The sequence below is a fragment of the Chiloscyllium punctatum genome, chromosome 41 (assembly GCF_047496795.1).
Source record: "Chiloscyllium punctatum isolate Juve2018m chromosome 41, sChiPun1.3, whole genome shotgun sequence".
Lineage (NCBI taxonomy): Eukaryota > Metazoa > Chordata > Chondrichthyes > Orectolobiformes > Hemiscylliidae > Chiloscyllium > Chiloscyllium punctatum.
The window spans coordinates 44,454,188-44,478,357 of record NC_092779.1 but is presented as its reverse complement, the minus strand read 5'-3'; the positions used below and the strand labels follow the sequence as shown (position 1 = coordinate 44,478,357).

General features: G+C 43.2%; 1 protein-coding gene and 1 long non-coding RNA gene across 6 annotated transcripts in view; one reads left to right on the top strand and one right to left on the bottom strand.

Moving 5' to 3' along the window:
* The window catches only part of dtnbp1a (dystrobrevin binding protein 1a), a 193,436-nt gene extending 190,877 nt beyond the window's left edge, over positions 1-2,559 (bottom strand). Inside the window, exons 1-2 of one of the 3 annotated variants that reach the window (XM_072560825.1) lie at positions 2,322-2,559; positions 896-946 (exon numbers count right to left, since the gene is read on the bottom strand). In XM_072560825.1, coding sequence (XP_072416926.1) covers positions 896-946; positions 2,322-2,377 — 107 coding nt within the window. In that variant the 5' untranslated portion in view covers positions 2,378-2,559. Of the gene's footprint in view, positions 1-895; positions 947-1,507; positions 1,680-2,321 lie in introns of those variants that run through there. The other 2 variants (XM_072560827.1, XM_072560826.1) reach the window with 2 other exon arrangements.
* Positions 2,343-24,170, top strand: part of LOC140465029 (uncharacterized) — a 63,894-nt gene continuing 42,066 nt past the window's right edge. For all 3 annotated transcript variants that reach the window (XR_011955049.1, XR_011955048.1, XR_011955050.1), the window contains exon 1: positions 2,343-2,723. This is a non-coding gene — a long non-coding RNA (uncharacterized lncRNA). The remainder of the gene's footprint in view (positions 2,724-24,170) is intronic.

Below are 24,170 nucleotides of genomic sequence, written 5' to 3'. Positions count from 1 at the left end.
ACACTTTTTGACTCTGCTCTCCAGTCCTCACTTTCTCGTAAAGTCCTAGGACAGTCTGGTTTCTCAAGCAAATCTGTCAAGATTATAGTCATGACAGAATGCTGGGTCAAGTGCTCTTAAATAGTGAAGCATCTGTTCCCTATGAATTCTCAAATTGAGTGAAGCAGGGCTATTCCAGCACCAGTCCTCTTCAGCTTGCTCACCACCTACGTCCTTGGTCAGGTTGCTAAATATCTCAAAGAGAGTGCACCACATATCTTGAAAATGACTGGTGCTAGAACATGTTAGGTAAATAAGATAATAGTTGAACAGAGTGTAGTAGAAAGTCACTAATAATCAAATATATTCAGTAGAATTGTTGTTAGCAGCTTATAAAAATTGAAAATGTCAAATCTGTATAGAATCCAATAGAAAATCTATAATTCTTCCAGCAATGCTATCAAATCAAACACCAGCTGTTCTTCTATGCAAGGAAAATTACAGTTTGCATGAACAAAGTGGGAACTGTTATTACTTGGACCTGTTGCTGCACTGGATAAGAGGCATACCAACATATTAAAAGGTCTTAGAAATACATATACATTTGTTTTGTAAATTTTGGAATGATGCCACAAAGTGCCAGCTGCTGATTTTTTTCTCCCTCAGAAAATTTCTGTAACTAGCAGAAATTCAAGAGATGATTGCAAATGCAGCTGAGTAAAAACAAACATTCCGTGCAAATAATTTTCCAGTGTATAACTATTTGACTTGAGCATTCAAAGTATCATAAGTTTCTTATCTGGATAAAATAATACCTTTACAACATCTGCCAAATATTGATGCCACTGACTTTTTTAAATTCAAGAGAACCAAGTTACTTTATCACAAAGTGCTGGAAGTAGCAAATTAAAATTACCTTGACTTCTTAATTTTTACTTCTTTAGATTTGTCACCCAGCATCTTTAAGCTGAAATTGAAGACAAGAAAATATTTAAATCTAATAGATGCAGATAGCAGTACAGTAAATGTTAACATAGTACTGGAACAATGTTTGCTTCCCAGGCCTCTAGTTTGCAAACAATTCATTGCAATGCTCAAATTGTGAAATTCCTAGTACGTAAATATTACTTAGCGATCAAACAAAATAAATAAATGCACAAATATTGTACTGTTTCCTTTCACAGGTTTGAGACATGGACGCACGAATACCAATTTTCACAACAGATTTGCCACAGAATATCAAACACGACTAACTGATATCACACTTTTAGCTAGTTACAAATTGATTTGTTGTCTTGCATAATCACTAATCGGAAAAGGTATACACAATATCTTAAGTGCCACCTTGAAAATTCCCCCACCCTGAATTTATTAAGTTCTCACAAAACGGATACCCATTTTGGAAGATTCCCCTTTCATTAAGGGACAGCTTTCATTAAGGGACAGCATTGATTGAAGTGGTTTTCAGAAGCATGCCAGTAGAGTCATTCACGGCCCATTTTTAAAAAAAAACGGTTTTCTGCAGTACCTTGACCCACACAAGTTGTCAACTTCAGCTCAGCCATTACAGGAAAGTTTCCAGGCTGCAGGAAATAAATCGCACCCGGAGCTCACATCTTCAGCTGACAGTGGAAGATGAGTGAGCCGAAGTCCCAAGAATCGGGTCCTATCAGTTTTTAACGGAATCTTCACTCCCGCCGTCACTTGCACGTACTCGGCAGTTCTCCTGAAGATAAAGCTAAAAAAAAATCACAACACAGGGATATGGTCCAACAGGTTTAATTGGAAGCACTAGCTTTTATAGCGCTGCTCCTTCCTATTGGACTATAACCTGGTGTTGTGATTTTCAACTTCGTACACCCCAGTCCAACACCAGCTCTTCCAAATCATGAAAGAGTGTTCCTCTACAGTTCTGTTCTCACATGACTGTCACACTGCTTTCAACTCAACATTTACAAAACATGCAGGAAGTGTAGTCGCAAACCTGGATTTGTAAAGCTTTTTATATAATAAAGAACCCTTCCCAAACACAGATTTAACTTTATAAAACAAAGTTTATAACTTTGCTGAAAATAATTTTATGATGAAAATGAAACTGGTTACAAACTTCAGAAAGTGGGTGGATTTCGCAACTTGACACCTTACAGCCTAGAGTCAGGGTGACTAGTCATCACCGGCAAAAAACATCTTTGAAATGCAGACAATTCACAAAGTAATCAATAATCTGACTAAAGTGGGTTTAAATGTCTCTCTCATTCCAGCAGAGGAAGGAGTATCCCCCAGCCCTTGGGCCCGGTTCCCCCCCAACACAACCCGGTTTGTTCCCCCGCTGCCCTTCCTACCCGCTGCTGAGATCCTGCTGCGCGCTCAGCAGCCGCTCTTTGAAATTCTCAAACATCTTCTCCAGCTCCGGTCACTGAGTGGGCCGCTGGAAGCGAGTCATCCTGGAGCTGCGGCGGGTGAAGTCCGCTTTGACTGACAGCGGCACCGGGGGACGGACGGTTAGGCCTCTGGTACACGCACTTCCGGCAGTCGCGAGGGCGGGAACCATCCCCTCGCGACGGGCGGCCGTTTGGACTCGGGCCGAGCCGCGAGGGCGGGAACCATCCCCTCGCGACGGGCGGCCGTTTGGACTCGGGCCGAGTCGCGCGGGCTGTGGCCTTCGAGGGAAGAATTACTCCTCAGGTGCCGGGTAACTAACGCCACTTTGCCAGGTCAGCCCCAACAAGACGATCACCCCTGAGGTTCGCTATTCCGCTCAATAATTTTGAAGTGTAACTTAAATACTACAACTTGGCGTTTTGGCTGCTATAAAACGCCCCACTGTGTTTCAGAGTCAATAGGCAGATATTAGAGTGGAAACCTGCTCAATAAGATAGGTTTAAAGGGATAAAACCGAAACAACTGCGGATGCTGTAAAATCAGAAATAAAAACATAAGTTGCTGGAGAAGCTCAGCAGGTCTGGTAGCATGTGTGCAGAGACATCAAAGTTAGTGTTTTGGGCCCAGTGATCCTTCCTCAGAACTGGTTCAAAGGGGTGACCTTAAAGGACAGGTGTAAAGGTTCAGCAAGAGATTTCCTGAAATTAAGATCCTGACATATAAAGGCACAGTCACCATCAGATTACAATCGAGGAATGCGAAGGGGCTAGAACTAGAGAAGCCAAGATTTTGAAGGGTTAATGGGCCACAGGGCGTTAAAACAGGTAGGGAGGGGTGAGACCATAGTGGAGACATGAATGGAATTTCAATGGTGATTCGTAAACTATAGGGATTTACACACAACCGGTAGCGGGAAGACCTTGGCAGTTATACTTATCCTCATCAATCTGAATAGGGATGTCATTACACCCCTCTGGAGCAGTAGGAATTTGAAACTGAACTTTCTAGTCCAGAGGTAGGGATACTACCACTGCACCACAAGAATCCTCAAATGTTCTAATCAATCTGCTCAGCAATGTTACTACACACTTATGGAGGAGATGGGACTTGAACCTGGGTCATCTTGTTCAGATGTCAGGCCACTACCACTACAACAGCCCCAACCTTGGCAGTTTAGGGCAGCACGGTGGCACAGAGGTTAGCACTGCTGCCTCACAGTGCCAGAGATCCAAGTTCAATTCCCGCCTCAGGCGACTGACTGTGTGGAGTTTGCACGTTTTCCCCGTGTCTACGTGGGTTTCCTCCAGGTGCTCCAGTTTCCTCCCACCGTCCAAAGATGTGACAGGTCAGGTGAATTGGCCATGCTAAATTGCCCATAGTGTTAGGTAAGCGGTAAACGTATGGGTGGGTTGTGCTTCGGTGGGGTGGTGTGGGCTTGTTGGGCCGAAGGGCCTGTTTCCACACTGTAAGTAATCTTATTACCACAAGCACATTTTAGCTGTCTGTTGTCCTGCCATCTGTTAAGTTTGGCAGGAGGACTTTGAATGTTTCTGCCTCTATCAGAGGGCGTTAGCAGCACCCTGGGAGATGGAAGGAACACTCAAGCATTCAGCAGGTGAGTTTAAATAGAAAATAAGTATGTATAGGGCTACATTGGAGACAAAGCCTTTCAAGTATTAGTGCTGTAGGGGTCAGCCATTTCTGACAATGGTCCTGGGCTGCCTCCTTTAAGCTGGCTGTGACACTAGGTGAATGAAAGTAGATAAAATCGTGACATAAGATTGTTTGAAGTTTGCAAATCTAATTAGATCTTGCCTGAATTCTAAAGTAGCATTTCAACCTTCTGTGAGCTTACCCATAATTATATAGAGGAATGTTCTGTATTCTAATTAATAGAAATACCTTAGTCTTTGTAATACCCATTTTTAAAGTGACACTAAAACCTTCAACAGCATGTTATATTTTATTAGAATTGGCTAAAATCTATAGCCGCATCTCATACAAGTTATGCCACATCTATAAATGATTACATGGTGATTTTTTAAATTGTGTTTTTTTCCTTAGTCCAAAATTAATACTGGTATAAAAAAAACTTGAAATCATATACAGTGCCTGTATTTGTAGCAACATATTAATCTTCTTGTACCGTTGCAAGTATGGTGTAATAAAGAGAATGCATATCTCACATTAATTGTTGGAGTTATTGACCTTCGTACTGTAATTTGGCACATTTTATACACCAAATCTCTACCCACCAGTAATTTAGTATGTCATCCCTGAATATAATAATAATAAATGACAAGTAATCCAAGCAAAGTGCTAATTTGATTACTGAACACTGGTTATCCCCAAACTTTGATGTTTAAAAATTAATTCCTGCCTGAAGGTGTCACTTCCATGTTGTTAAGAAATTCTCACATTTCTACATGTCACACATTTCAATTTTTTAATGTCTTACTGATGACAGAGAGGTTACGATACACAGCTGCTTGCTTTCCATCTGTGTAATTAATTAACTTTCTATTGGCTGCCAACCCAATTATATTTTCTTTGAGAAGTTGCGGGTCATTGAGGTATGCAGTTTTGTTCAATTCTTAATGGATCCTAGACATTAAATATATCCGTAGTTACCATTTCAGTAAAACTCAGCTGTCCTTGGATTTAATTAGTGGGTTCTGTTTTCTTTTTCTTTAGAATATCAGCATTGTTACATTTTGTAAATGTTTGTGCTACCTTTACACAGTTCCACAAAACATGATTTTATTCCAGTAGCTAATCACAAAGACTTTTTACATATTAAGTATTCTGCTGAAAGTGAGAGATTGAAACTTCTTTCATCTTGTAGAACAGGTATCAACATTAGCAACCCACAAGTTAGCTAAGATAAAGCTAGCTCTTGAAAGTAGTACCTTAGCTTTTGTACAACAATGCACATTTCCTTCATCTAAATCAGTTGTCCTTGCAGCATTTCACAAATAAAATTTTGATTCATTGTTAGTTACTTTAGAATTATGAATAAATGCTATGTTTTGTACTTGTGACCACTAAAATTAAAAGTGGAGCATAAGAATTTAAGAAGTTGCAAAAAGGAGTAGGCCACGTGAGGAATGACCCTGCTCCACCATTCAATATGGTCATATTATAATAAATAGGAGCTTGAGGAGGCTCTGCAACGAACTGAGCCCTCTTTGCCATTCAATAAGATGATGGCTGATCCAATTATAGCCTTACTTCCACTCTCTTGCCTGCTGCCCATTCATGATGAAGGGCTTTTGCTCGAAACATTGATTTTCCTGCTCCTTGGATTCTACCTGACCTGCTGTGCTTTTCCACTCTAATCTAGATTCTGATTTCCAGCATCTGCAGTCTTCCCTTTTGTCTAGTCCTAACCCATAACTCCTTTGTAGACTGAAATTCTATCTAACTTAACCTCAGATATATTTGATGATCCAGCCTACACTAATCTCTTCGCAAAGACAATTCCAAAAACCGATAGCATTCTGAAAGAAGAAATTTCTCCTTATCTTAGTCTCCAGTGGATGACTGCTTACTTTTAAATACTGCCTACTAATTCTGTGATCCTCCACAAATGCAAACATAGGGCAGAATTTTGTACTGCAACTGGGAGCTGGAAGAAAGACCGGTGCGAGAACTTAACTGTGTGGGAGGCCAAAGAACAGATTCCCAACAGCAAAATTAACTTTTACAATTGAGTTCTAGGAATGTTAAAGACAGCCGAAAAGTGTGGCACTGGAAGAGCACAGAACGTCAGGTAGCATACGTGGAGCAGGAGAATCGATGTTTCAGGCATAAGCCCTTCATCTGGAATGTCGTCACATTCTCCTGCTCCTTGGATGCTACCTTTTGACTCTGATCTCCAGCATCTGCAGTCCTCACTTTCTCCAATGTTTAAGACAGACCAAGCCTCGGAAGTGCTTTTGCCTGTTTCAGCATGTCATACTTATTGAAAGCTGGATTAGTGGTCCTGGAAGAGCACAGCAGTTCAGGCAGCATCCAACGAGCAGCGAAATCGACGTTTCAGGCAAAAGCCCTTCATCAGGAATAAAGGCAGTGAGCCTGAAGCACGGAGAGATAAGCTAGAGGAGGGTAGGGGGTGGGGAGAGAGTAGCATAGAGTACAATGGGTGAGTGGGGGAGGAGATGAAGGTGATAGGTCAAGGAGGAGAGGGTGAAGTGGATAGGTGGAAAAGAAGATAGGCAGGTCGGACAAGTCAAGGAGACAGTAACTGAGCTGGAAGTTTGAAACTAGGATGAGGTGGGGTAAGGGGAAATGAGGAAGCTGTTGAAGTCCACATTGATGCCCTGGGGTTGAAGTGTTCCGAGGCGGAAGATGAGGCGTTCTTCCTCCAGGCGTCTGGTGGTGAGGGAGCGGCGGTGAAGGAGGCCCAGGACCTCCATGTCCTCGGCAGAGTGGGAGGGGGAGTTGAAATGTTGGGCCACGGGGCGGTTTGGTTGATTGGTGCGGGTATCTCGGAGATGTTCCCTAAAGCGCTCTGCTAGGAGGCGCCCAGTCTCCCCAATGTAGAGGAGACCACATCGTGAGCAACGGATACAATAAATGATATTGGTGGATGTGCAGGTGAAACTTTGATGGATGTGGAAGGCTCCTTTAGGGCCTTGGATAGAGGTGTGGGCACAGGTTTTACAGTTCCTGCGGTGGCAGGGGAAAGTGCCAGAATGGGATGGTGGGTCGTAGGGGGGTGTGGACCTGACCAGGTAGTCACTGAGGGAACGGTCTTTGCGGAAGGCGGAAAGGGGTGGGGAGGGAAATATATCCCTGGTGGTGGGGTCTTTTTGGAGGTGGCGGAAATGTCGGTGGATGATTTGGTTGATGCGAAGGTTTGTAGGGTTGAAGGTGAGCACCAGGGGCGTTCTGTCCTTGTTACGGTTGGAGGGGTGGGGTCTGAGGGCGGAGGTGCGGGATGTGGACGAGATGCGTTGGAGGGCATCTTTAACCACGTGGGAAGGGAAATTGTGGTCTCTAAAGAAGGAGGCCATCTGGTGTGTCCTATGGTGGAACTGGTCCTCCTGGGAGCAGATACGGCGGAGGCGGAGAAATTGGGAATACGGGATGGCATTTTTGCAAGAGATAGGGTGGGAAGAGGTGTAATCCAGGTAGCTATGGGAGTCGGTGGGTTTGTAAAAAATGTCAGTGTCAAGTCGGTCGTCACTAATGGAGATGGAGAGGTCCAGGAAGGGGAGCGAGGTGTCAGAGATAGTCCAGGTAAATTTAAGGTCAGGGTGGAATGTGTTGGTGAAGTTGATGAATTGCTCAACCTCCTCGCGGGAGCACAAGGTGGCGCCAATGCAGTCATCAATGTAGCGGAGGAAGAGGTGGGGAGTGGTGCCGGTGTAATTATGGAAGATCAACTGTTCTACATACCCAACAAAGAGACAGGCATAGCTGGGGCCCATACGTGTGCCCATGGCTACGCCTTTGGTCTGGAGGAAGTGGGAGGATTCAAAGGAGAAATTGTTAAGGGTGAGGACCGTTCGGCCAAACGAATGAGAGTGTCAGTGGAAGGGTACTGTTGGGGACGTCTGGAGAGGAAAAAAACGGAGGGCTTGGAGGCCCTGGTCATGGCGAATGGAGGTGTAGAGGGATTGAATATCCATGGTGAAGATAAGGCGTTGGGGGCCGGGGAAACGGAAGTCTTGGAGGAGGTGGAGGGCGTGGGTGGTGTCTTGAACGTATGTGGGGAGTTCCTGGACAAGGGGGGATAGGACAGTGTCAAGGTAGGTAGAGATGAGTTCAGTGGGGCAGGAGCATGCTGAGACAATGGGTCAGCCAGGGTGGTCAGGCTTGTGGATCTTGGGAAGGAGGTAGAACCGGGCAGTGCGGGGTTCCCGAACTATGAGGTTGGAAGCTGTGGGTGGGAGATCTCCTGAGGTGATGAGGTTCTGTATGGTCTGGGAGATGATGGTTTGGTGATGGGGGGTGGGGTCATGGTCGAGGGAGCAGTAGGAAGAGGTGTCCTCGAGTTGGCGTTTGGCTTCAGCGGTGTAGAGGTCAGTGCGCCAGACTACCACTGCGCCCCCTTTATCCGCTGGCTTGATGGTGAGGTTGGGATTGGAGCAGAGGGATTGGAGGGCTGCGCGTTGTGAGGGTGAGAGGTTGGAGTGGGGGAGGGGGGACGACAGGTTGAGGCGGTTAATGTCCTGGTGGCAGTTGGAAATGAAGAGGTCGAGGGCAGGTAATAGGCCAGCGCGGGGTGTCCAGGTGGATGCAGTGTGTTGGAGGTGGGCGAAGGGGTCCTCGGAAGGTGGGCGGGAGTCCTGATTGTGAAAGTAAGCTCGGAGGCGGAGGCGACGGAAGAATTGTTCTATGTCACGTCGTGTATTAAATTCATTGATGCGTGGACGGAGGGGGATGAAGGTGAGTCCTTTGCTGAGGACTGATCGTTTGTCCTCAGTGAGTGGGAGGTCTGGAGGGATGGTGAAAACTTGGCAGGGCCGGGAGCTGGGATCTGGTGCGGGTGTGGAGCTGGGAGTGGGGTCGGAGCCAGTACCTGGAGTGGGTGTGATGGTGGGGGGAATGGGGGTGGAGGCATGAGCTGGGGTAATGGTGCCCTCGGGGTTCTGGGGTGTGGGGATAGTGACAGTGGGGTCTGTTGGGGGCGTGTCAGCAGAATGCAGGTGAGTGGCGCTGGTGGAGGCAGAAGTGGTGGTGATCATGGCAGTAGGGGTGGCAGAAGTCACTGAGTGTGTGGCATCAGCTATGATGTGAGGGCCAGAAGTGGCTGTGGGAGTGGCCATGTGTGGGCGGAAGTGACATCATCACTCAGCGTGGGGGTGGTAGCTGTGTCAGCCACATGGCTAATGGCGTTTCCGAGACCAGGGGAATCTTCTGGAATGTTTGAGGAGCGCTGGTTATGGAGGTGGGTGGATAAAAGTTTGTTATACTTACAGTTTTTGATGTTTGAGATGGAATTGAAATACTGTTTGTTGAGAGTATGGGCCAGCTCACCAGAACAAAGTTTCACAGCACCTTCACAAATAAGTTCAACATGAGCAAATATTACATGCCTTTAGATTCATTCTACATTTAAATGGCGTACAATAGATGAAGTAGTCATCTTATAGTACTTATGAGTGAATAGCCACTACCTTGTTACTTTCAGAAGTGTTTATCTATATCATACTATGATTGAGAGTGAGTGGCACTAGTTTAAGTTGCACAGGGCATGAGGTTGATCAAATGTGAGGGACATGGGTCAAGGATCTTGACCAAGGATAGAGGCCAGAGCTGAAAATGTGTTGCTGGAAAAGCGCAGCAGGTCAGGCAGCATCCAAAGAACAGGCGAATCGACGTTTCGGGCATAAACCCTTCAGGAATGAGGAAAGTGTGTCCAGCAGGCTAAGATAAAAGGTAGGGAGGAGGGACTTGGGTAGGGAGGAGGGACTTGGGGGAGGGGCACTGGAAATGGTCCGGGTGTCCCAGAGGTGTTCTCTGATTGCAGCAGATGCAATAAATGATGTGTGTGGAGGTGCAGATGCACCCCCCACCAACCCAACCTCCACTCCCAGCACCTTCCCCTGCAACCGCAAGAAATGCAAAACTTGCGCCCACACCTCCCCCCTTACTTCCCTCCAAGGCCCCAAGGGATACTTCCATATCCGCCACAAATTCACCTGCACCTCCACACACATTACCTATTGCATCCGCTGCACCCGACGTGGCCTCCTCTATATTGGGGAAACAGGCCGCCTACTTGCAGAACATTTCAGAGAACACCTTTGGGACACCCGGACTAACCAACCCAACCACCCCGTAGCTCAACACTTCAACTCCCCCTCCCACTCCACCAAGAACATGCAGGTCCTTGGACTCCTCCATCGCCAGACCATAGCAACACGACAGTTGGAGGAACAGCGCCTCATCTTCCACCTAGGAACCCTCCAACCACAAGGGATGAATGCAGGTTTCTCCAGTTTCCTCATTTCCGCTCCCCCCACCTTGTCTCAGTCAAATCCCTCAAACTCAGCACCGCCTTCCTAACCTGCAATCTTCTTCCTGACCTCTCCGCCCCCACCCCACTCGGGCCTATCACCCTCACCTTGACCTCCTTCCACCAATCGCATTTCCAACGCCCCTCCCCCAAGTCCCTCCTCCCTACCTTTTATCTTAGCCTGCTGGACACACTTTCCTCATTCCTGAAGAAGGGCTTATGCCCGAAACATCGATTCTCCTGTTCTTTGGATGCTGCCTGACCTGCTGCGCTTTTCCAGCAACACATTTTCAGCTGTGATCTCCAGCATCTGCAGTCCTCACTTTCGCCAGTCTGGGAAAGGGTGAAAGGGTTATTGGAGAGGTGTGGAAGGGTTGTTTATGTACTTGAATGGCATTGGTACAAGTGGAAGGCATTTCACATGCAGGGAAGGTGGCTGAGCATTAAGTCCAAAAGGGTAGTTTGGTGGTATCAACGATAGGTTCCAGCAGATTGGACTGAGGGTGTTGGAATGCAGATTGGATAGTGATAATAAAAGGAGAAGTGAAACACTGCAGAGTAAGAATTCTATGGTCAAAGTCAGCAAATGGATAGGTTCATTGGAGGGAAGGTGGTCCCTAAAGCTGAAGAAAATGGCATTGACAAGGTGGCTAAGATGAAAGTCAGCATAGGGAGGATGATGTGTGTTAGCTCAGAGGGGAGATCAGACATGTGGAGGATTATTGCAATGGGTTCCAGTGTAACAGACGGAGGTTAATTTTACCATGGGGTTGGTTAAGGGAAGTGGGGAGTCTTAGTGAGTGACAGGGAGAATAGAAGGTAATCTTTTAGTAGTGATGCTCAACATTTTAACTATATCTAGCTCAGAAGATAGTTCCTCACTAATGGTGAATAGCTGCATTGGGAAGAAGGGTCTTCAGGTGGAAGGACCTACAGGCATGCTCCATTCAGCTAACTAAAGACATAGCCATTAATAATGTAAATTGGATAGGAACATAAGACATAGGCTGAATACCCTACTTTTGCTCCTATCAAGTCTGCTTCACCATTCAATGAAATCCTGGCTGATCTGATAATCCTCAACTCCACTTTCCTGCCTTGCGCCCACAAATGTTGATTATTGATTAAAACTCTGTCTGACTCACTATTGAATATACTTAATTTCCCAACATCAACAACCCTGTATGGTAAAGAATTTCACAGATTCCCAACTTTCTGGGAAGAAATTCCTTCTCACCTCTGTCTTACATGTAAGCTCCCTAATTGTGAGATTTCAACCTCTGGTCCTGGACTGTCCAACGAGGGGAAATAAGCTTTCCACATCTACCCTGTCATGTCCTCTCAGAATCCTGTCTGTTTAAAAAAAATCACCTCTTATTCATCTATATTTCAAAGAGTATGGGCTCAATTTACTCAAACTTTACTCATGAGACAGTCCCTCCATATCTGGCATCAGCCTAGTGAACTTTCTTTGGACTGCCTCCAATGCAGGTATACCTTTTGTTAGATACTTTTATACTCAATTCCTTTTGAAATAAAGGCCAACATTCTATTTGCCTTCTCTATTACCCACTGAACTTAGACACTTGTTTTTCATGATTCATCACCAAGGACTCCCAAATTCTTCTGTTCAGTAGCTTTCTCTATAGTCTTTATCTATTCTTCCTGCCAAAGTATATAACATTGTATTTTCCCAAATTATATTCCATCAGCCAAGTTTTTGCCCACTTCCTTAACCTATCTATCATTTGCAGCCTGTCATCTTCACCACTAGTCTTCCCAAGTATTTTTGTATCATCTGCAAACTTGGGTATACTACATTCACTTTCCTCATCCAAGTCATTAATATATATTGTAAATAATATATATTTACAATGATCCCTATGACACACCACTAGTTTTAGGTTACCATCCTGAAAATTCAGTCTTTATAATATATCTTTGTCTTTTATTGTTAGCTAATTCTCTATCTGGATATTTATATGTAACCTCCAACACAATTTTATCTTATTATCTAGCCTAATATGTGGTACCTTATCAAACGCCTTCTGAAAATCCAAAAAAAACCCACTGTTTTCCTTTTATCTAACTTACTTGTTACTTCCTCAAATTATTCTAGTAAATTTGTCAAACATGATTTCTCCTTGATAAAACCATGTTGATTCAGCATGATCATATAATGCTCTGCTGTTAAGTCTTTTATAGTAGACTTTAGCATTTTCCCAAGGACAGATGTTAGGTTAACTAGCCTGTAATTACTTGTTTTCATCTTCCCTTTTAAAATGAAGGTGTTATATTAACAGTTTTCCAATTCTCTGGGACTTTTCCAAAATCTAAGAATTCATGGAAGGTTACAACCAGTGCATCTACTATCTCTGTTGCTACTTCCTTTAAAATCCTAGAATGCATGCCATCAAGTCCAGGCGACTTACCAGTGTTTAGCCTCATTAGTTTCCCTTTTTCTTTTGTAATAGTAATTGTATTCTTTCCTCCTTTTCCTTTGAATATTTAGTAATTTGGGAAGCTATTCATGTATTCTACTGTGAAGATTGATGCAATGTATTATTCAACTCCTCTGCCATTTCATAGTTTGCCATCATTTATTTTTCAGCCAGCCTCATTTTTTAAGGCGTGTGTGTCCACTTTGGTTCTCTTTTTCTTTTTAAATATTTTTAAAAATATTCTTGCTATCCATTTTGATACTATGTGTAAGTTTACCTTCAAAGTTTCTTTTCTCCCTTTATTGTCTTCTTTTGGTGATTTTTAAACTATTCCAATCCTCTAACTTACCACCAATCTTTGACAGATTGTTGCTTTTTCTTTTGATCTGATGCTATCCTTAACAGCCCTGGTTAACCATGCTTGGCTTATCCTCTTCCACACGGGAATATGTCTTTGCTGTGAACTATGAGCTATTTTCTTAGATGTCTGCCATTGATCCGCAACTAATTTTGCTGCGAAACTCCTTTCCCAGTGCAATCCAGCCAGCTCTCCCCTCCTTTCTTTGTAATTAACCTTATATCATCTTAGCACAGTTGTTCTTCAACCAAATTCCTCTCTCTCAAACTAAATGCTAAATTCTACCATAAACCTAAACTGATCCAAAATACTCAGATATACTCTCCTCTATGGTGAAGCCCACATACCTTTGCTCTGTGACTCAAGGATCTCATAACATAAAGATTCCAAAGGTGTCAGGTGTTGCAGTGAGGTTTGAGCTGTAGGTATCTGCTGGTGTCTGAGATGATAAGGAGGGAAAGCTGGAAATACTGAACAGATCTATCTCTGCAATTACCTGATACATATGTGAGGCTGAGACAAGTGCACCCCGCATTTCTGCCAGCTAAAGGCAACCTGGCAGAGGATGGCCCAAGGATAGGCAGCAAGAGGCAGCAGCCTCAAAAGAATGATAATGGGGTTAATACTACCTGAAGGATTGGCAGATGTTTTGCCTCAAATTCACAATAATATCCCAAGTCCAGTCCAGCATATGGCGTGATGCTCACATATGGCAATAATATGCTAACAAAACAATTTATTTATCGATAAGCCCTCATCCACAGAGAGTGAAAAGGAACAAAATGCAATGCCTGGATATGTACATCACCACTGTAGCAACTAATATCATAATAAAAATGATGGAGATACAATCATGATTATATTTGGATATACTTGGAATTATCCTGGGGTGAAGTACCACTGGATGCAAGCCTGATGCTGCTCCACCCTGTCAGTGTGTGATGGCACCTTCCTGACTCCTTGAAGAGAAGGGGCATCTAGAATGAGATCAAAATGACTTTCCCCCTTTTGCCTAACCTTTGCTAACTGAAGTGATAATGAGCAGCCTTCTTGAATTACTGCAGTCAACTCAGTGTAGGTGCATAAACAATGCCAACAGGGAGGGGTTTCCAGGATTTTGACTCAGCAACACTGAAATAAGGGTGATATATTTCTAAGGGAGGATAAAGTTAAAAATCACACAACCCCAGGTTATAGTCTAACAGATTTATTTAGAAGCACTAGCTTTCAGAGCATTGCTCCTTCTTATGGTCCTGCTTCACAACCACCTGAAGAAGTGCTCCAAAAGCTAGTGTTTCCAACTATAACCTGGTGTTGTGTGATTTTTAACTTTGTTCACCCCAGTCCAACACCGGCTTCTCCACATCAAGGGAGGATAGTGAGTGGCTTGGACGGCAACTTGCAGGCAATTGTGTTTCCCTAGTATGGTACTAATCAACAAAAGCTGACTGCTTTGTACTGAATAGTATCAAAAGTGTTAAATGTTGTTGGATCTGCACTCATCCAGGCAAGTATTAAGCATTTCATTGTGCTTTGTAAATGAGGGACAGGCTTCAGGAGTCAGGAAGTGAGTTACTCACTGCCCATGTTCTCACCTCTGACCTGCTTTCGCAGTCACACTATTTATATGTCTAGTTGAACCCAGTCTCCTGTCAATGTTATTCTCCAGGATGTTGATAGTGGAGGATTCAGCAAGGTGATATCATTAAGTGTCACAGGGTGATGTTCTATTCAGTCTTGTTGGAGATGGTTATTGCTTGCCACTTGTACGTGAATATTACTTGCCTCCTGTAAGTCCAAACTTAGGTCTTACTGTACTTAGACATGGGCTGTTTCAATGTCTGAGAAATTGTGGATGTTGCTGCTGACTGTTTAGTCATCAGTGAACATCCTCACTTCTGGCCTTATGATAGAGCAGCTCAAATTCCTTTTGAATTGACTGAGGCCTGCTGACAAGCATGACAGGCTTCCTTTGTATCTGCAGTAAATGGCATGGCACCACAGATGCAATGTGATCCTGATATCTTTGGCTGAAAGAGCAAAATGAGAAAAGGCAAGACAATGCAAAGCAGGGATGTTGTGAACATCCAGGCAGGCTCAAAGTGAATGAGCACTGTGACATTGAGCGAAGAACCTACAAGTACAGCCTGGTCCATTCCATGAGCTGGATACATACACCTGAGTGTGCAACTCCACAGTGCAGAAGTGTCTGTGTATGAATTGGAATTTGTCACGAAGGTTCTTATAGCTGGCACATATTACATGTTGGGGATGTAAGATGCAAAGGTCCAGTGGCCATGGAGTGCGTCCTGAGATGTTGGTTGCTGGTACCCAACATGGAGGTCCTTTGGAAGAAGTAGCAAGCTGAATTCACCAGGTATGCACTCAAACTCTTTTAAATAGCTAGTTTGGCAAGTTTGGTAAGCTAGGAAGCTGAACATTAATGAGGCAAGTTGGGCCAATAATAATCACGCCTAATTAGCAACCCACCACTGCTGAGCAAGTAACTCAATGTGAAATATGTCATCAGCAAAAGAAATGGAGCGAGATCCTCCCAGTGTCGAGATGGAACTTGCGAGACTTCTCCGATTTTGCCACAAATTTCATGATAGTCCACACTGATCAGAATCCCAATAAGATTACACCAATAATCTTTATTTCAAAATCCAGATACTTTATGATTAATGCAGTAGCAAATGGCATTACTCTTGTACGGGGGCTTGTAAGATATTTCCATCAGCTCTTGTTCCTTATTAAAAATCCAACTTCATAGCTTCATAAATTGCTACAATAAAGCCTGTTAGTAGGGAATGGCAGATCAAAGTTTGTGCATTCCAAGGCTAGTGAAATAACTTCCTTGAAGTTGGAAATTATCTGTCAAGCAATGAAAGTACATTCTCAGAAGGAGTGCTGTAAGCACAAACCTTGAGGCTTTCAGATCTATCAATTTCGCTGAATAGCACATCCCTGCTATGGTTTTGCTTGGTTAACCCTGTGCTGTTTCACATAGTTCTGGAAACTTGTGTGTTGACTGTTAAGGCCAGAAATCTGCGTCAAACCAGATTTATTTGAATACCTTAATTACATGCCCAACAGCTCCATGAATGCTCACCCGATTGCTGACCAGCAAATTCAACCTAGTTAAACCCAGAGATAGATGGGATTATGTTTGGTTATGATAATTTTGATAGCTTTAAGCCACTCACCTGCATCTGAACCTCTTCCCATTAGTCGTTAAAATTCTGCTTAATATCACAGTTTCTATAACAAATGCACTGCCACCATTCCCCATACCAATTCTATAAAAATAACTTTTATCAATCTGTCCATAGAGATTTTGAGGCACATCCTTCATGTTTTATAGCGATATTTTTAATTTTAGGATTGATTAGAGAACGAATGAAAATATGCTAACTGGGATAAGGTCTGCTACAAGTTACAGAATCAAATTTGTTTTCATTAAAGTAGTAGAAAAATCAATTTATAAATGCAAGGTAGGCCAGTGTAATTGAAGACAATTTATTTCATCAAGACCAATCCATCTGGAGTTTGTGGATAATTATCATGGCTTTCCTCTGATTATTACTTGTGTAAATTAACCTATTTAAGAATACTTTCTCATCTTATGTTTATTGCCCATGTTATATACTGGCCCCAATTTTGTCCATACTGTTCGTACTTGAAAGAATTGTTTCACATCTTCTATCAGTTTTTAAATAAATTATTTCAGAGAATACAAGTGTGACTGTCAAGGCCACCATTTATTGTCCACTCCTAATTGCCCTTGAGAAGGTGGTGATGCATCACCTTTTGTAGTGTATGTGATACAAGCAGACTCACTGATTGACTGTACTGGTTATAGGAGAATGTACTAGTTATAGATTTATAACTTTTGTTAACCATTTGTTTTAGATATTAGGCTGTGGCAGGGTTTTTCCTCACATTAATCTTTGTTTACTTTCATAAATTTTAAATATGTCTTTCCTCTTATTTTGATATATTTTAGAAAGGAATTTTACAGGCAAATAAAATCTTTGATAGCAATGGGAGTGAGCAGCAAAACAAATTGAACCTGAGGAATGTTAAGATTTTTCATCACTTAGTTTAAGAGGAAGAAGTATTGGAGGGAAATGTAAAATAAATGGGATAAGGAACAGTGAAGCAAACTGAAGGGGAATAAAAATATAGGTGTTGAGCATAGTTCAAAGGTGTGGAGGTGCCAGCGTTGGACAAAGTCAGAAGTCACACAACACCAGGTTATAGTCCAATAGGTTTATTTGAAATTACAAGCTTTCAGAACACTGCTCCTCAGTCAGGTAGTTTCGAAGTGGTTTCACTTGATAAAGAGCAGTGCTCCGAAAGCTCAAATAAATAGTCCAGAGGGGTAGACAATACAGTCAGGAGGTTCAGGGACAAGGAGTAATTAGATGAGGGAATACAAAGAGAACTTTCATTGAGAAGAAAATGCTAGATCTTGTTAAATCATTTACTTGTTACGGTAAGGTTTACTTGCATATGCCAGGAGGAGCAGGGAAAGAAATTACAATTTTAAGAGATATGGGAGAATGTTAATCTTAGATGTTAAACAAAGAGGAGATATGTCATTCAGAAGGACTATTGCCAGAAAAGGTAATAATATGTGGAATTCCTGGTGAGACAAGAAGTGCTCTGTTTTGTAAAGTGAGTCTGGTGAAAAGTGGAGAAGTGGTGGTAGGAGTACTAGAGGAACTCATGGCTCCAGGAATATAATTTGGTAATATATAGCTGGGTCACAGTTAGGAGTGCTGCCTCCTGTGGTGGTAAAGCCAGTGGAAAATCAGGCAACTGAGGTATTACAGGAAGTGTATCCTGGGATTTTTCCTGATTGTGTGATAATAAGTTCACAAAGTCACTAGTTGAAACAGAAGGAGATAAGGAAGTTGAAATAGAATTATTAGAGACCATATTTGATCAAATAGTTGAGACAAAACGAAAACTGGTGGAGGACAAAGTGGATATTTTTAGTTCAAAAATTGAGTTACAACAGAAAGATTAAAAAACGGAAGCAACTGTATCAAAAAGTATACACTAAAGAACAATCTGAGTGCATTTCAGAATGTGACTATCTTAAAAATTACATCTTGATGATCATATGGAGATCATCACATAGTTGACCGATGGAAAATGGGCAGAAGTTCATCAAATTGAATTACCAGTGGGTTGTAGAAAGGAGGTATTATAAGTAGCATTGGGAAGATGCAGCATGGGTTCATGAAGGGCAGGTCATGCTTAACAAATCTTTTGGAATTCTATGAAGACTTTGCAAGTAAGGTGGACAACAGTAGATGTGGTGTACCTAGGTTTCCAAAAGACCTTCAACAGGGTGTCGCATGAAAGGCTGCTGCACAAGATAAAGATGCATGGCATTCTAGGTAAAGTATTGGCATAGACAGAGGATTGGTTTACTAACAGGAAGCAAAGAATGGGGATAAATGAATGTTATTCTGGCTGACAAAGAATGACGAGTGGTGTGCCTCAGGGATTAGTGTTGGGACCTTAATTATTTACAATTCATTTCAATGATTTGGAGTTGGGGACCATGTTTAGGGTGTCATTAGTTGCAAATGACACTAAGATGAATGGCAGAGCAAAGTCTGCAGAGGACTGTGAAACTTTGCAGAGGAACATAGATAAATTGAGTGAGTGCGCAAAGGTCTGGCAGATGGAATGCAATATAAATTAATGTGAAGTCATACATTTTGATAGGAATAATAGTAAAAAGGATTATTACTTGAATAGTAAAAGGTTGCAGCATGCTGCTATTCAGAGGGACCTGGGTGTCCTTGTGCATGGAAAGATGTTGCGAAAGAGTTCAGAAATGATTTACAAGTGTGTTGCCAGGATTGGAGGATTTGAGCTATAGGGAGAGGTTGAATAGGCTGGGGCTGTTTTCCCTGGAGCATTGGAGGCTGAGGGGTGACCTTGTAGAGGTTTATAAAGTCATGAGAGGTAAGATATAAAAGAGACCTAAGGGGCAACGTTTTCACACAAAGGGTGATACATGTACTGAATGAGCTGCCAGAGGAAATAGTGGAGGCTGGTACAATTGCAACGTTTAAAAGGCATTTGGGTATATGAATATGAAGGGTTTGGAGGGATATGAGCTGGGTGCTGGCAGGTGGGACTAGATTAGGTTGGGATATCTGGTCGGCATGGACGAGTTGGACCTAAGGGATTGTTTCCACGCTGTGCGTCTCTATGACTCCATAAATCACAGAATGTTGGTCTGCAGGTACAACAAATAATTAGGAAGGCAAATGAAATGTTGTCCTTCATTGCTAAAGGGATTGAGTTTAAAAGCAGAGGGGTCGTTGCAGCTGTACAAGGTGTTGGTGAGGCCACACCAGGAGTACAGTGTACAGTTTTCGTCTCCTTACTTGCGAAAGGATGTATTGGTACTGGACGGTGTGCAGTGGAAGTTCACTAGGTTAATTCTGGAATTGAGGCGGTTGGCTCACGAGGAGACACTGAGAAGACTAGGATAATATTCACTGGAATTCAGAACAAAGAAGTGAGATCTTATAGAAACTTATAAGATTATGAAGGGAATAGATAACATAGAGGTACAGAGGGTGTTTCCACTGGCAGGTGAAACTAGAGCAAGAGGGCATAGCCTCAAGATTAGAGGGAGCAGATTTAGGACTGAATTGAGAAAGAACTTCTTCATCCAGAGGATTGTCAATCTATGGAATTCCTTGCCCAGTGAAGTAGTTGACGCTACTTCAGTAAATGTTTTTAAAGCTAAGGTGGATTGTTTTTTGAACAATAAAGGAATTAAGGGATGACAGTGAGAGTGCGGGTAAGTGAATATGAGTCCATGAAAAGATCAGCCATGATCTTATTGACTGGCGGAGTAGTTTCGAAGGGCCAGACAGCCTATTCCTGCTCCTAATGTTCTTTTTCAGATTTAGATTAGATTAGGTTCCCTACAGTATGGAAACTTCGGCCCAACACTACTCTCTGAAGGGTAACACACCCAGATCCATTCCAGTAAATTTACCCCTGACAATGTACCTAACACTATTTAGCATGGCCAATTCACCTGAGCACATCTTTGGATTGTGGGAGGAAACTGGAGCACCCAGAGGAAATCCACGCAGACACGGGGAGAATGTGCAACTCCACACAGTCAGTCGCCTGAGGCAGGAATTGAACGCGGGTCTCTGGCGCTGTGAGGCAGCAGTGCTAACCACTGTGCCACCGTGCCGCCCACGAGAGAGAGAACCTGCACAGTTACCACCTTTGGTGTTTGAGTTAGTGTATCGCCGGACATTGGAGTCCATCTGGGAAAATTAACAAACAGTGAAATTCACAACTCGTCTTGAAGGAACTGTTGGGCGAAGTTCACATGTGAGTACAGTGGGTTCTTTTTGGAGGTAAGTCTCTTGATTACACTTAAAATATAAGCCAAAGCTATTAATGTAACCTGGGGCAGTGTTTGTAGAGGAATAAGACGGTGTTATTTTCTGGGTCTGTAGATTGTGAAGGAGCAAAAATGTCCTTTGCAGTGATCTGTACTTCTTGTCAGATGTGGGAGTTTAAAGAGAGTTTAAGGGTTACTGCCATAAATGCTGTTGGATGCGAATCTAATCAGATTGACTGGATCGGTTAGAGAGACAGATAGAAGCAATGAGGAAATTGCAACAACAACAGTATGTGATGGATGGCAGTTATAGGAAGTTGGTGGGGGGGTGGGGGGGATGTCTCAGATACAGTCACATAGATAGGTTAACTCCGGGAAGGGTAAGAGTGGTAGGCAGCTAGTGCAGGAGTCTTTTGTGGATATACCCATTTCAAACAGGTTTGCTGTTTTGGAAAATGTAGGGGTTGATGGGTTCTCAGAGGAACGTAGCACGAACAGCCAAGTTTCTGGTATTGAGACTGGCTCTAATGCAACGAGGGATATGTCAGCTTCCAAGAGATCAATTGTGTTAGGAGATTCTGTAGTCCGAGGCACAGACAGACGTTTCTGTGGCCAGCAGAGAAAAAGGAGCATGGTGTGTTGTTTCCCTGGTGCCAGGATCAAGGATGTCTCAGAGAGGGTGCAGAATGTTCTCACGGGGGAGAGGAGCCAGCAGGAGGTCATTGTCCACATTGGAACCAATGACATAGGAAGGGAAAAGGTTGAGATTCTGAAGGGAGATTACAGAGAGTTAGGCAGAAATTTAAAAAGGAGGTCCTCAAGGGTAGTAATATCTGGATTACTCCCAGTGCTACGAGCTAGTGAGGGCAGGAATAGGAGGATAGAGCAGATGAAAGCATGGCTGAGGAGCTGGTGTATGGGAGAAGGATTCACATTTTTGGAACATTGGAATCTCTTTTGGGGTAGAAGTGACCTGTACAAGAAGGACAGATTGCACCTAAATTGGAAGGGGACTAATATACTGACAGGGAAATTTGCTAGAACTGCTTGGGAGGAATTAAATTTGTAAGGTGGGAGGGTGGGACGGGTCCCAGGGAGATAGTGAGGAAAAAGAGATCGATATGAGACAGGTACAGCTGAGAACAGAACTGAGTCAAACAGTCAGGGTAGGCAGAGACAAGGTAGGACTAATAAATTAAACTGCATTTATTTCAATGCAAGGGGCCTAACAGGGAAGGCAGATGAACTCAGGGTATGGTTAGGAACATGGGACTGGGATATCATAGCAATTACAGAAACATGGCTCAGGGATGGGCAGGATTGGCAGCTTAATGTTCCAGGATACAAATGCTACAGAAAGGATAGAAAGGAGGCAAAAGAGGAGGGGGAGTGGCATTTTTGATAAGGGAGAGCATTGCAGCTGTGCTGAGGGAGGATATTCCTGGAAATATATCCAGGGAAGTTATTTGGGTGGAACTGAGAAATAAGAAGGGGATGATCACCTTATTGGGATTGTATTATACACCCAGAGGGAAATTGAGAAACAAACTTGTAAGGAGATCTCAGCTATCTGTAAGAATAATAGGTAGGGGATTTTAACTTCCCAGACATCAACTGGGACTGCCATAGTGTTAAAGGTTTAGATGGAGAGGAATTTCTTAAGTGTGTACTAGACAATTTTCTGATTCAGTATGTGGATGTACCCACTAGAGAAGGTGCAAAACGTGACCTACTCTTGGGAAATAAGGCAGGGCAGGTGACTGAGGTGTCAGTGGGGGAGCACTTTGGGACCAGCGACCATAATTCTATTCGTTTTAAAATAGTGATGGAAAAGGATAGACCAGATCTAAAAGTTGAAGTTCTAAATTGGAGAAAAGCCAATTTTGACGGTATTAGGCAAGAACTTTCGAAAGCTGTTTGGAGGCAGATGTTCGCAGGAAAAGGGATGGCTGGAAAATGGGAAGCCTTCAGAAATGAGATAACAAGAATCCAGAGAAAGTATATTCCTGTCAGGGTGAAAGGGAAGGCTGGTAGGTATAGGGAATGCTGGATGACTAAAGAAATTGAGGGTTTGGTTAAGAAAAAGAAGGAGGCATGTGTCAGGTTTTGAAAGGATAGATTGAGTGAATCCTTAGAAGAGTATAAAGGCAGTAGGATTATACTTAGGAGGGAAATCAGGAGGTCAAAACGGGGACATGATATAGCTTTGGCAAATAGAATTAAGGAGAATCCAAAGGGTTTTTACAAATATATTAAGGACAAAAGAGTAACTAGGGAGGGAATAGGGCCCCTTGAAGATCAGCAAGGCAGCCTTTGTGTGGAGCCACAGACAATGGGGGAGATACTAAATGAATATTTTGTATCAGTATTTACTGTGGAAAAGGATATGGAAGATATAGACTGTAGGGAAATACATGGTGACATCTTGCAAAATGTCCATATTACAGAGGAGGAAGTGCTGGATGTCTTGAAACGGTTAAATGTGGATAAATCCCCAGGATCTGATCAGGTTACCCGAGAACTCTGTGGGAAGCTACAGAAGTGATTGCTGGGCCTCTTGCTGAGTTATTTGTATCATCGATAGTCACAGTTGAGGTGCTGGAAGACTGGAGGTTGGCAAGCGTGGTGCCACTGTTTAAGAAGGGCGGTAAAGACAAGTCAGGGAACTATAGACCGGTGAGCTTGACCTCAGTGGTGGGCAAGTTGTTGGAGGGAATCCTGAGGGACAGGATGTACATGTATTTGGAAAGGCAAGGACTGATTAGGGACAGTCAACATGACTTTGTGCGCGGGAAATCATGTCTCACAAACTTGATCAAGTTTTTTGAAGAAGTAACAAAGAAGATTGATGAGGGCAGAGCAGTAGCTATGATCTATATTGACTTCAGTAAGGTGTTCGATAAGATTCCCCATGGGAGACTGATTAGCAACGTTAGACCTCATGGAATACAGGAAGAACTAGCCATTTAGACACAGAACTGGCTCAAAGGTAGAAGACAGAGGGTGGTGGTGGAGGGTGGTTTTTCAGACTGGAGGCCTGTGACCAGTGGAGTGCCACAAGGATCGGTGCTGGGTCCTCTACATTTTGTCATTTACATAAATGGTTTGGATGCGAGCATAAGAGGTACAGTTAATAAATTTGTGGATAACACAAAAATTGGAAGTGTAGTGGACAGCGAAGAGGGTTATCTCAGATTGCAACATTATCTGGACCAGATGGACCAATGGGCTGAGAAGTGGCAGATGGAGTTTAATTTAGATAAATGCAAGGTACTGCATTTTGGGAAAGCAAATCTTAGCAGGACTTGTACACTTAATGGTAAGGTCCTAGGGAGTGTTGCTGAACAAAGAGACCTTGGCGTGCAGGTTCATAGGTCCTTGAAAGTGGAGTCGCAGATAGATAGGATAGTGAAGAAGGCATTTGGTATGAGTATTGGTCAGAGTATTGTGTAAAGGAGTTGGGAGGTCATGTTGTGGCTGTACAGGACATTGGTTAGGCCACTGTTGGAATATTGCATGCAATTCTGGTCTCCTTCCTATGGGAAAGGTGTTGTGAAACTTGTAAATCTTTTCTGAACCCTTTCAAGGATATTGCCAGGGTTGGAGGATTTGAGCTACAGGGAGAGGCTGAACAGGCTG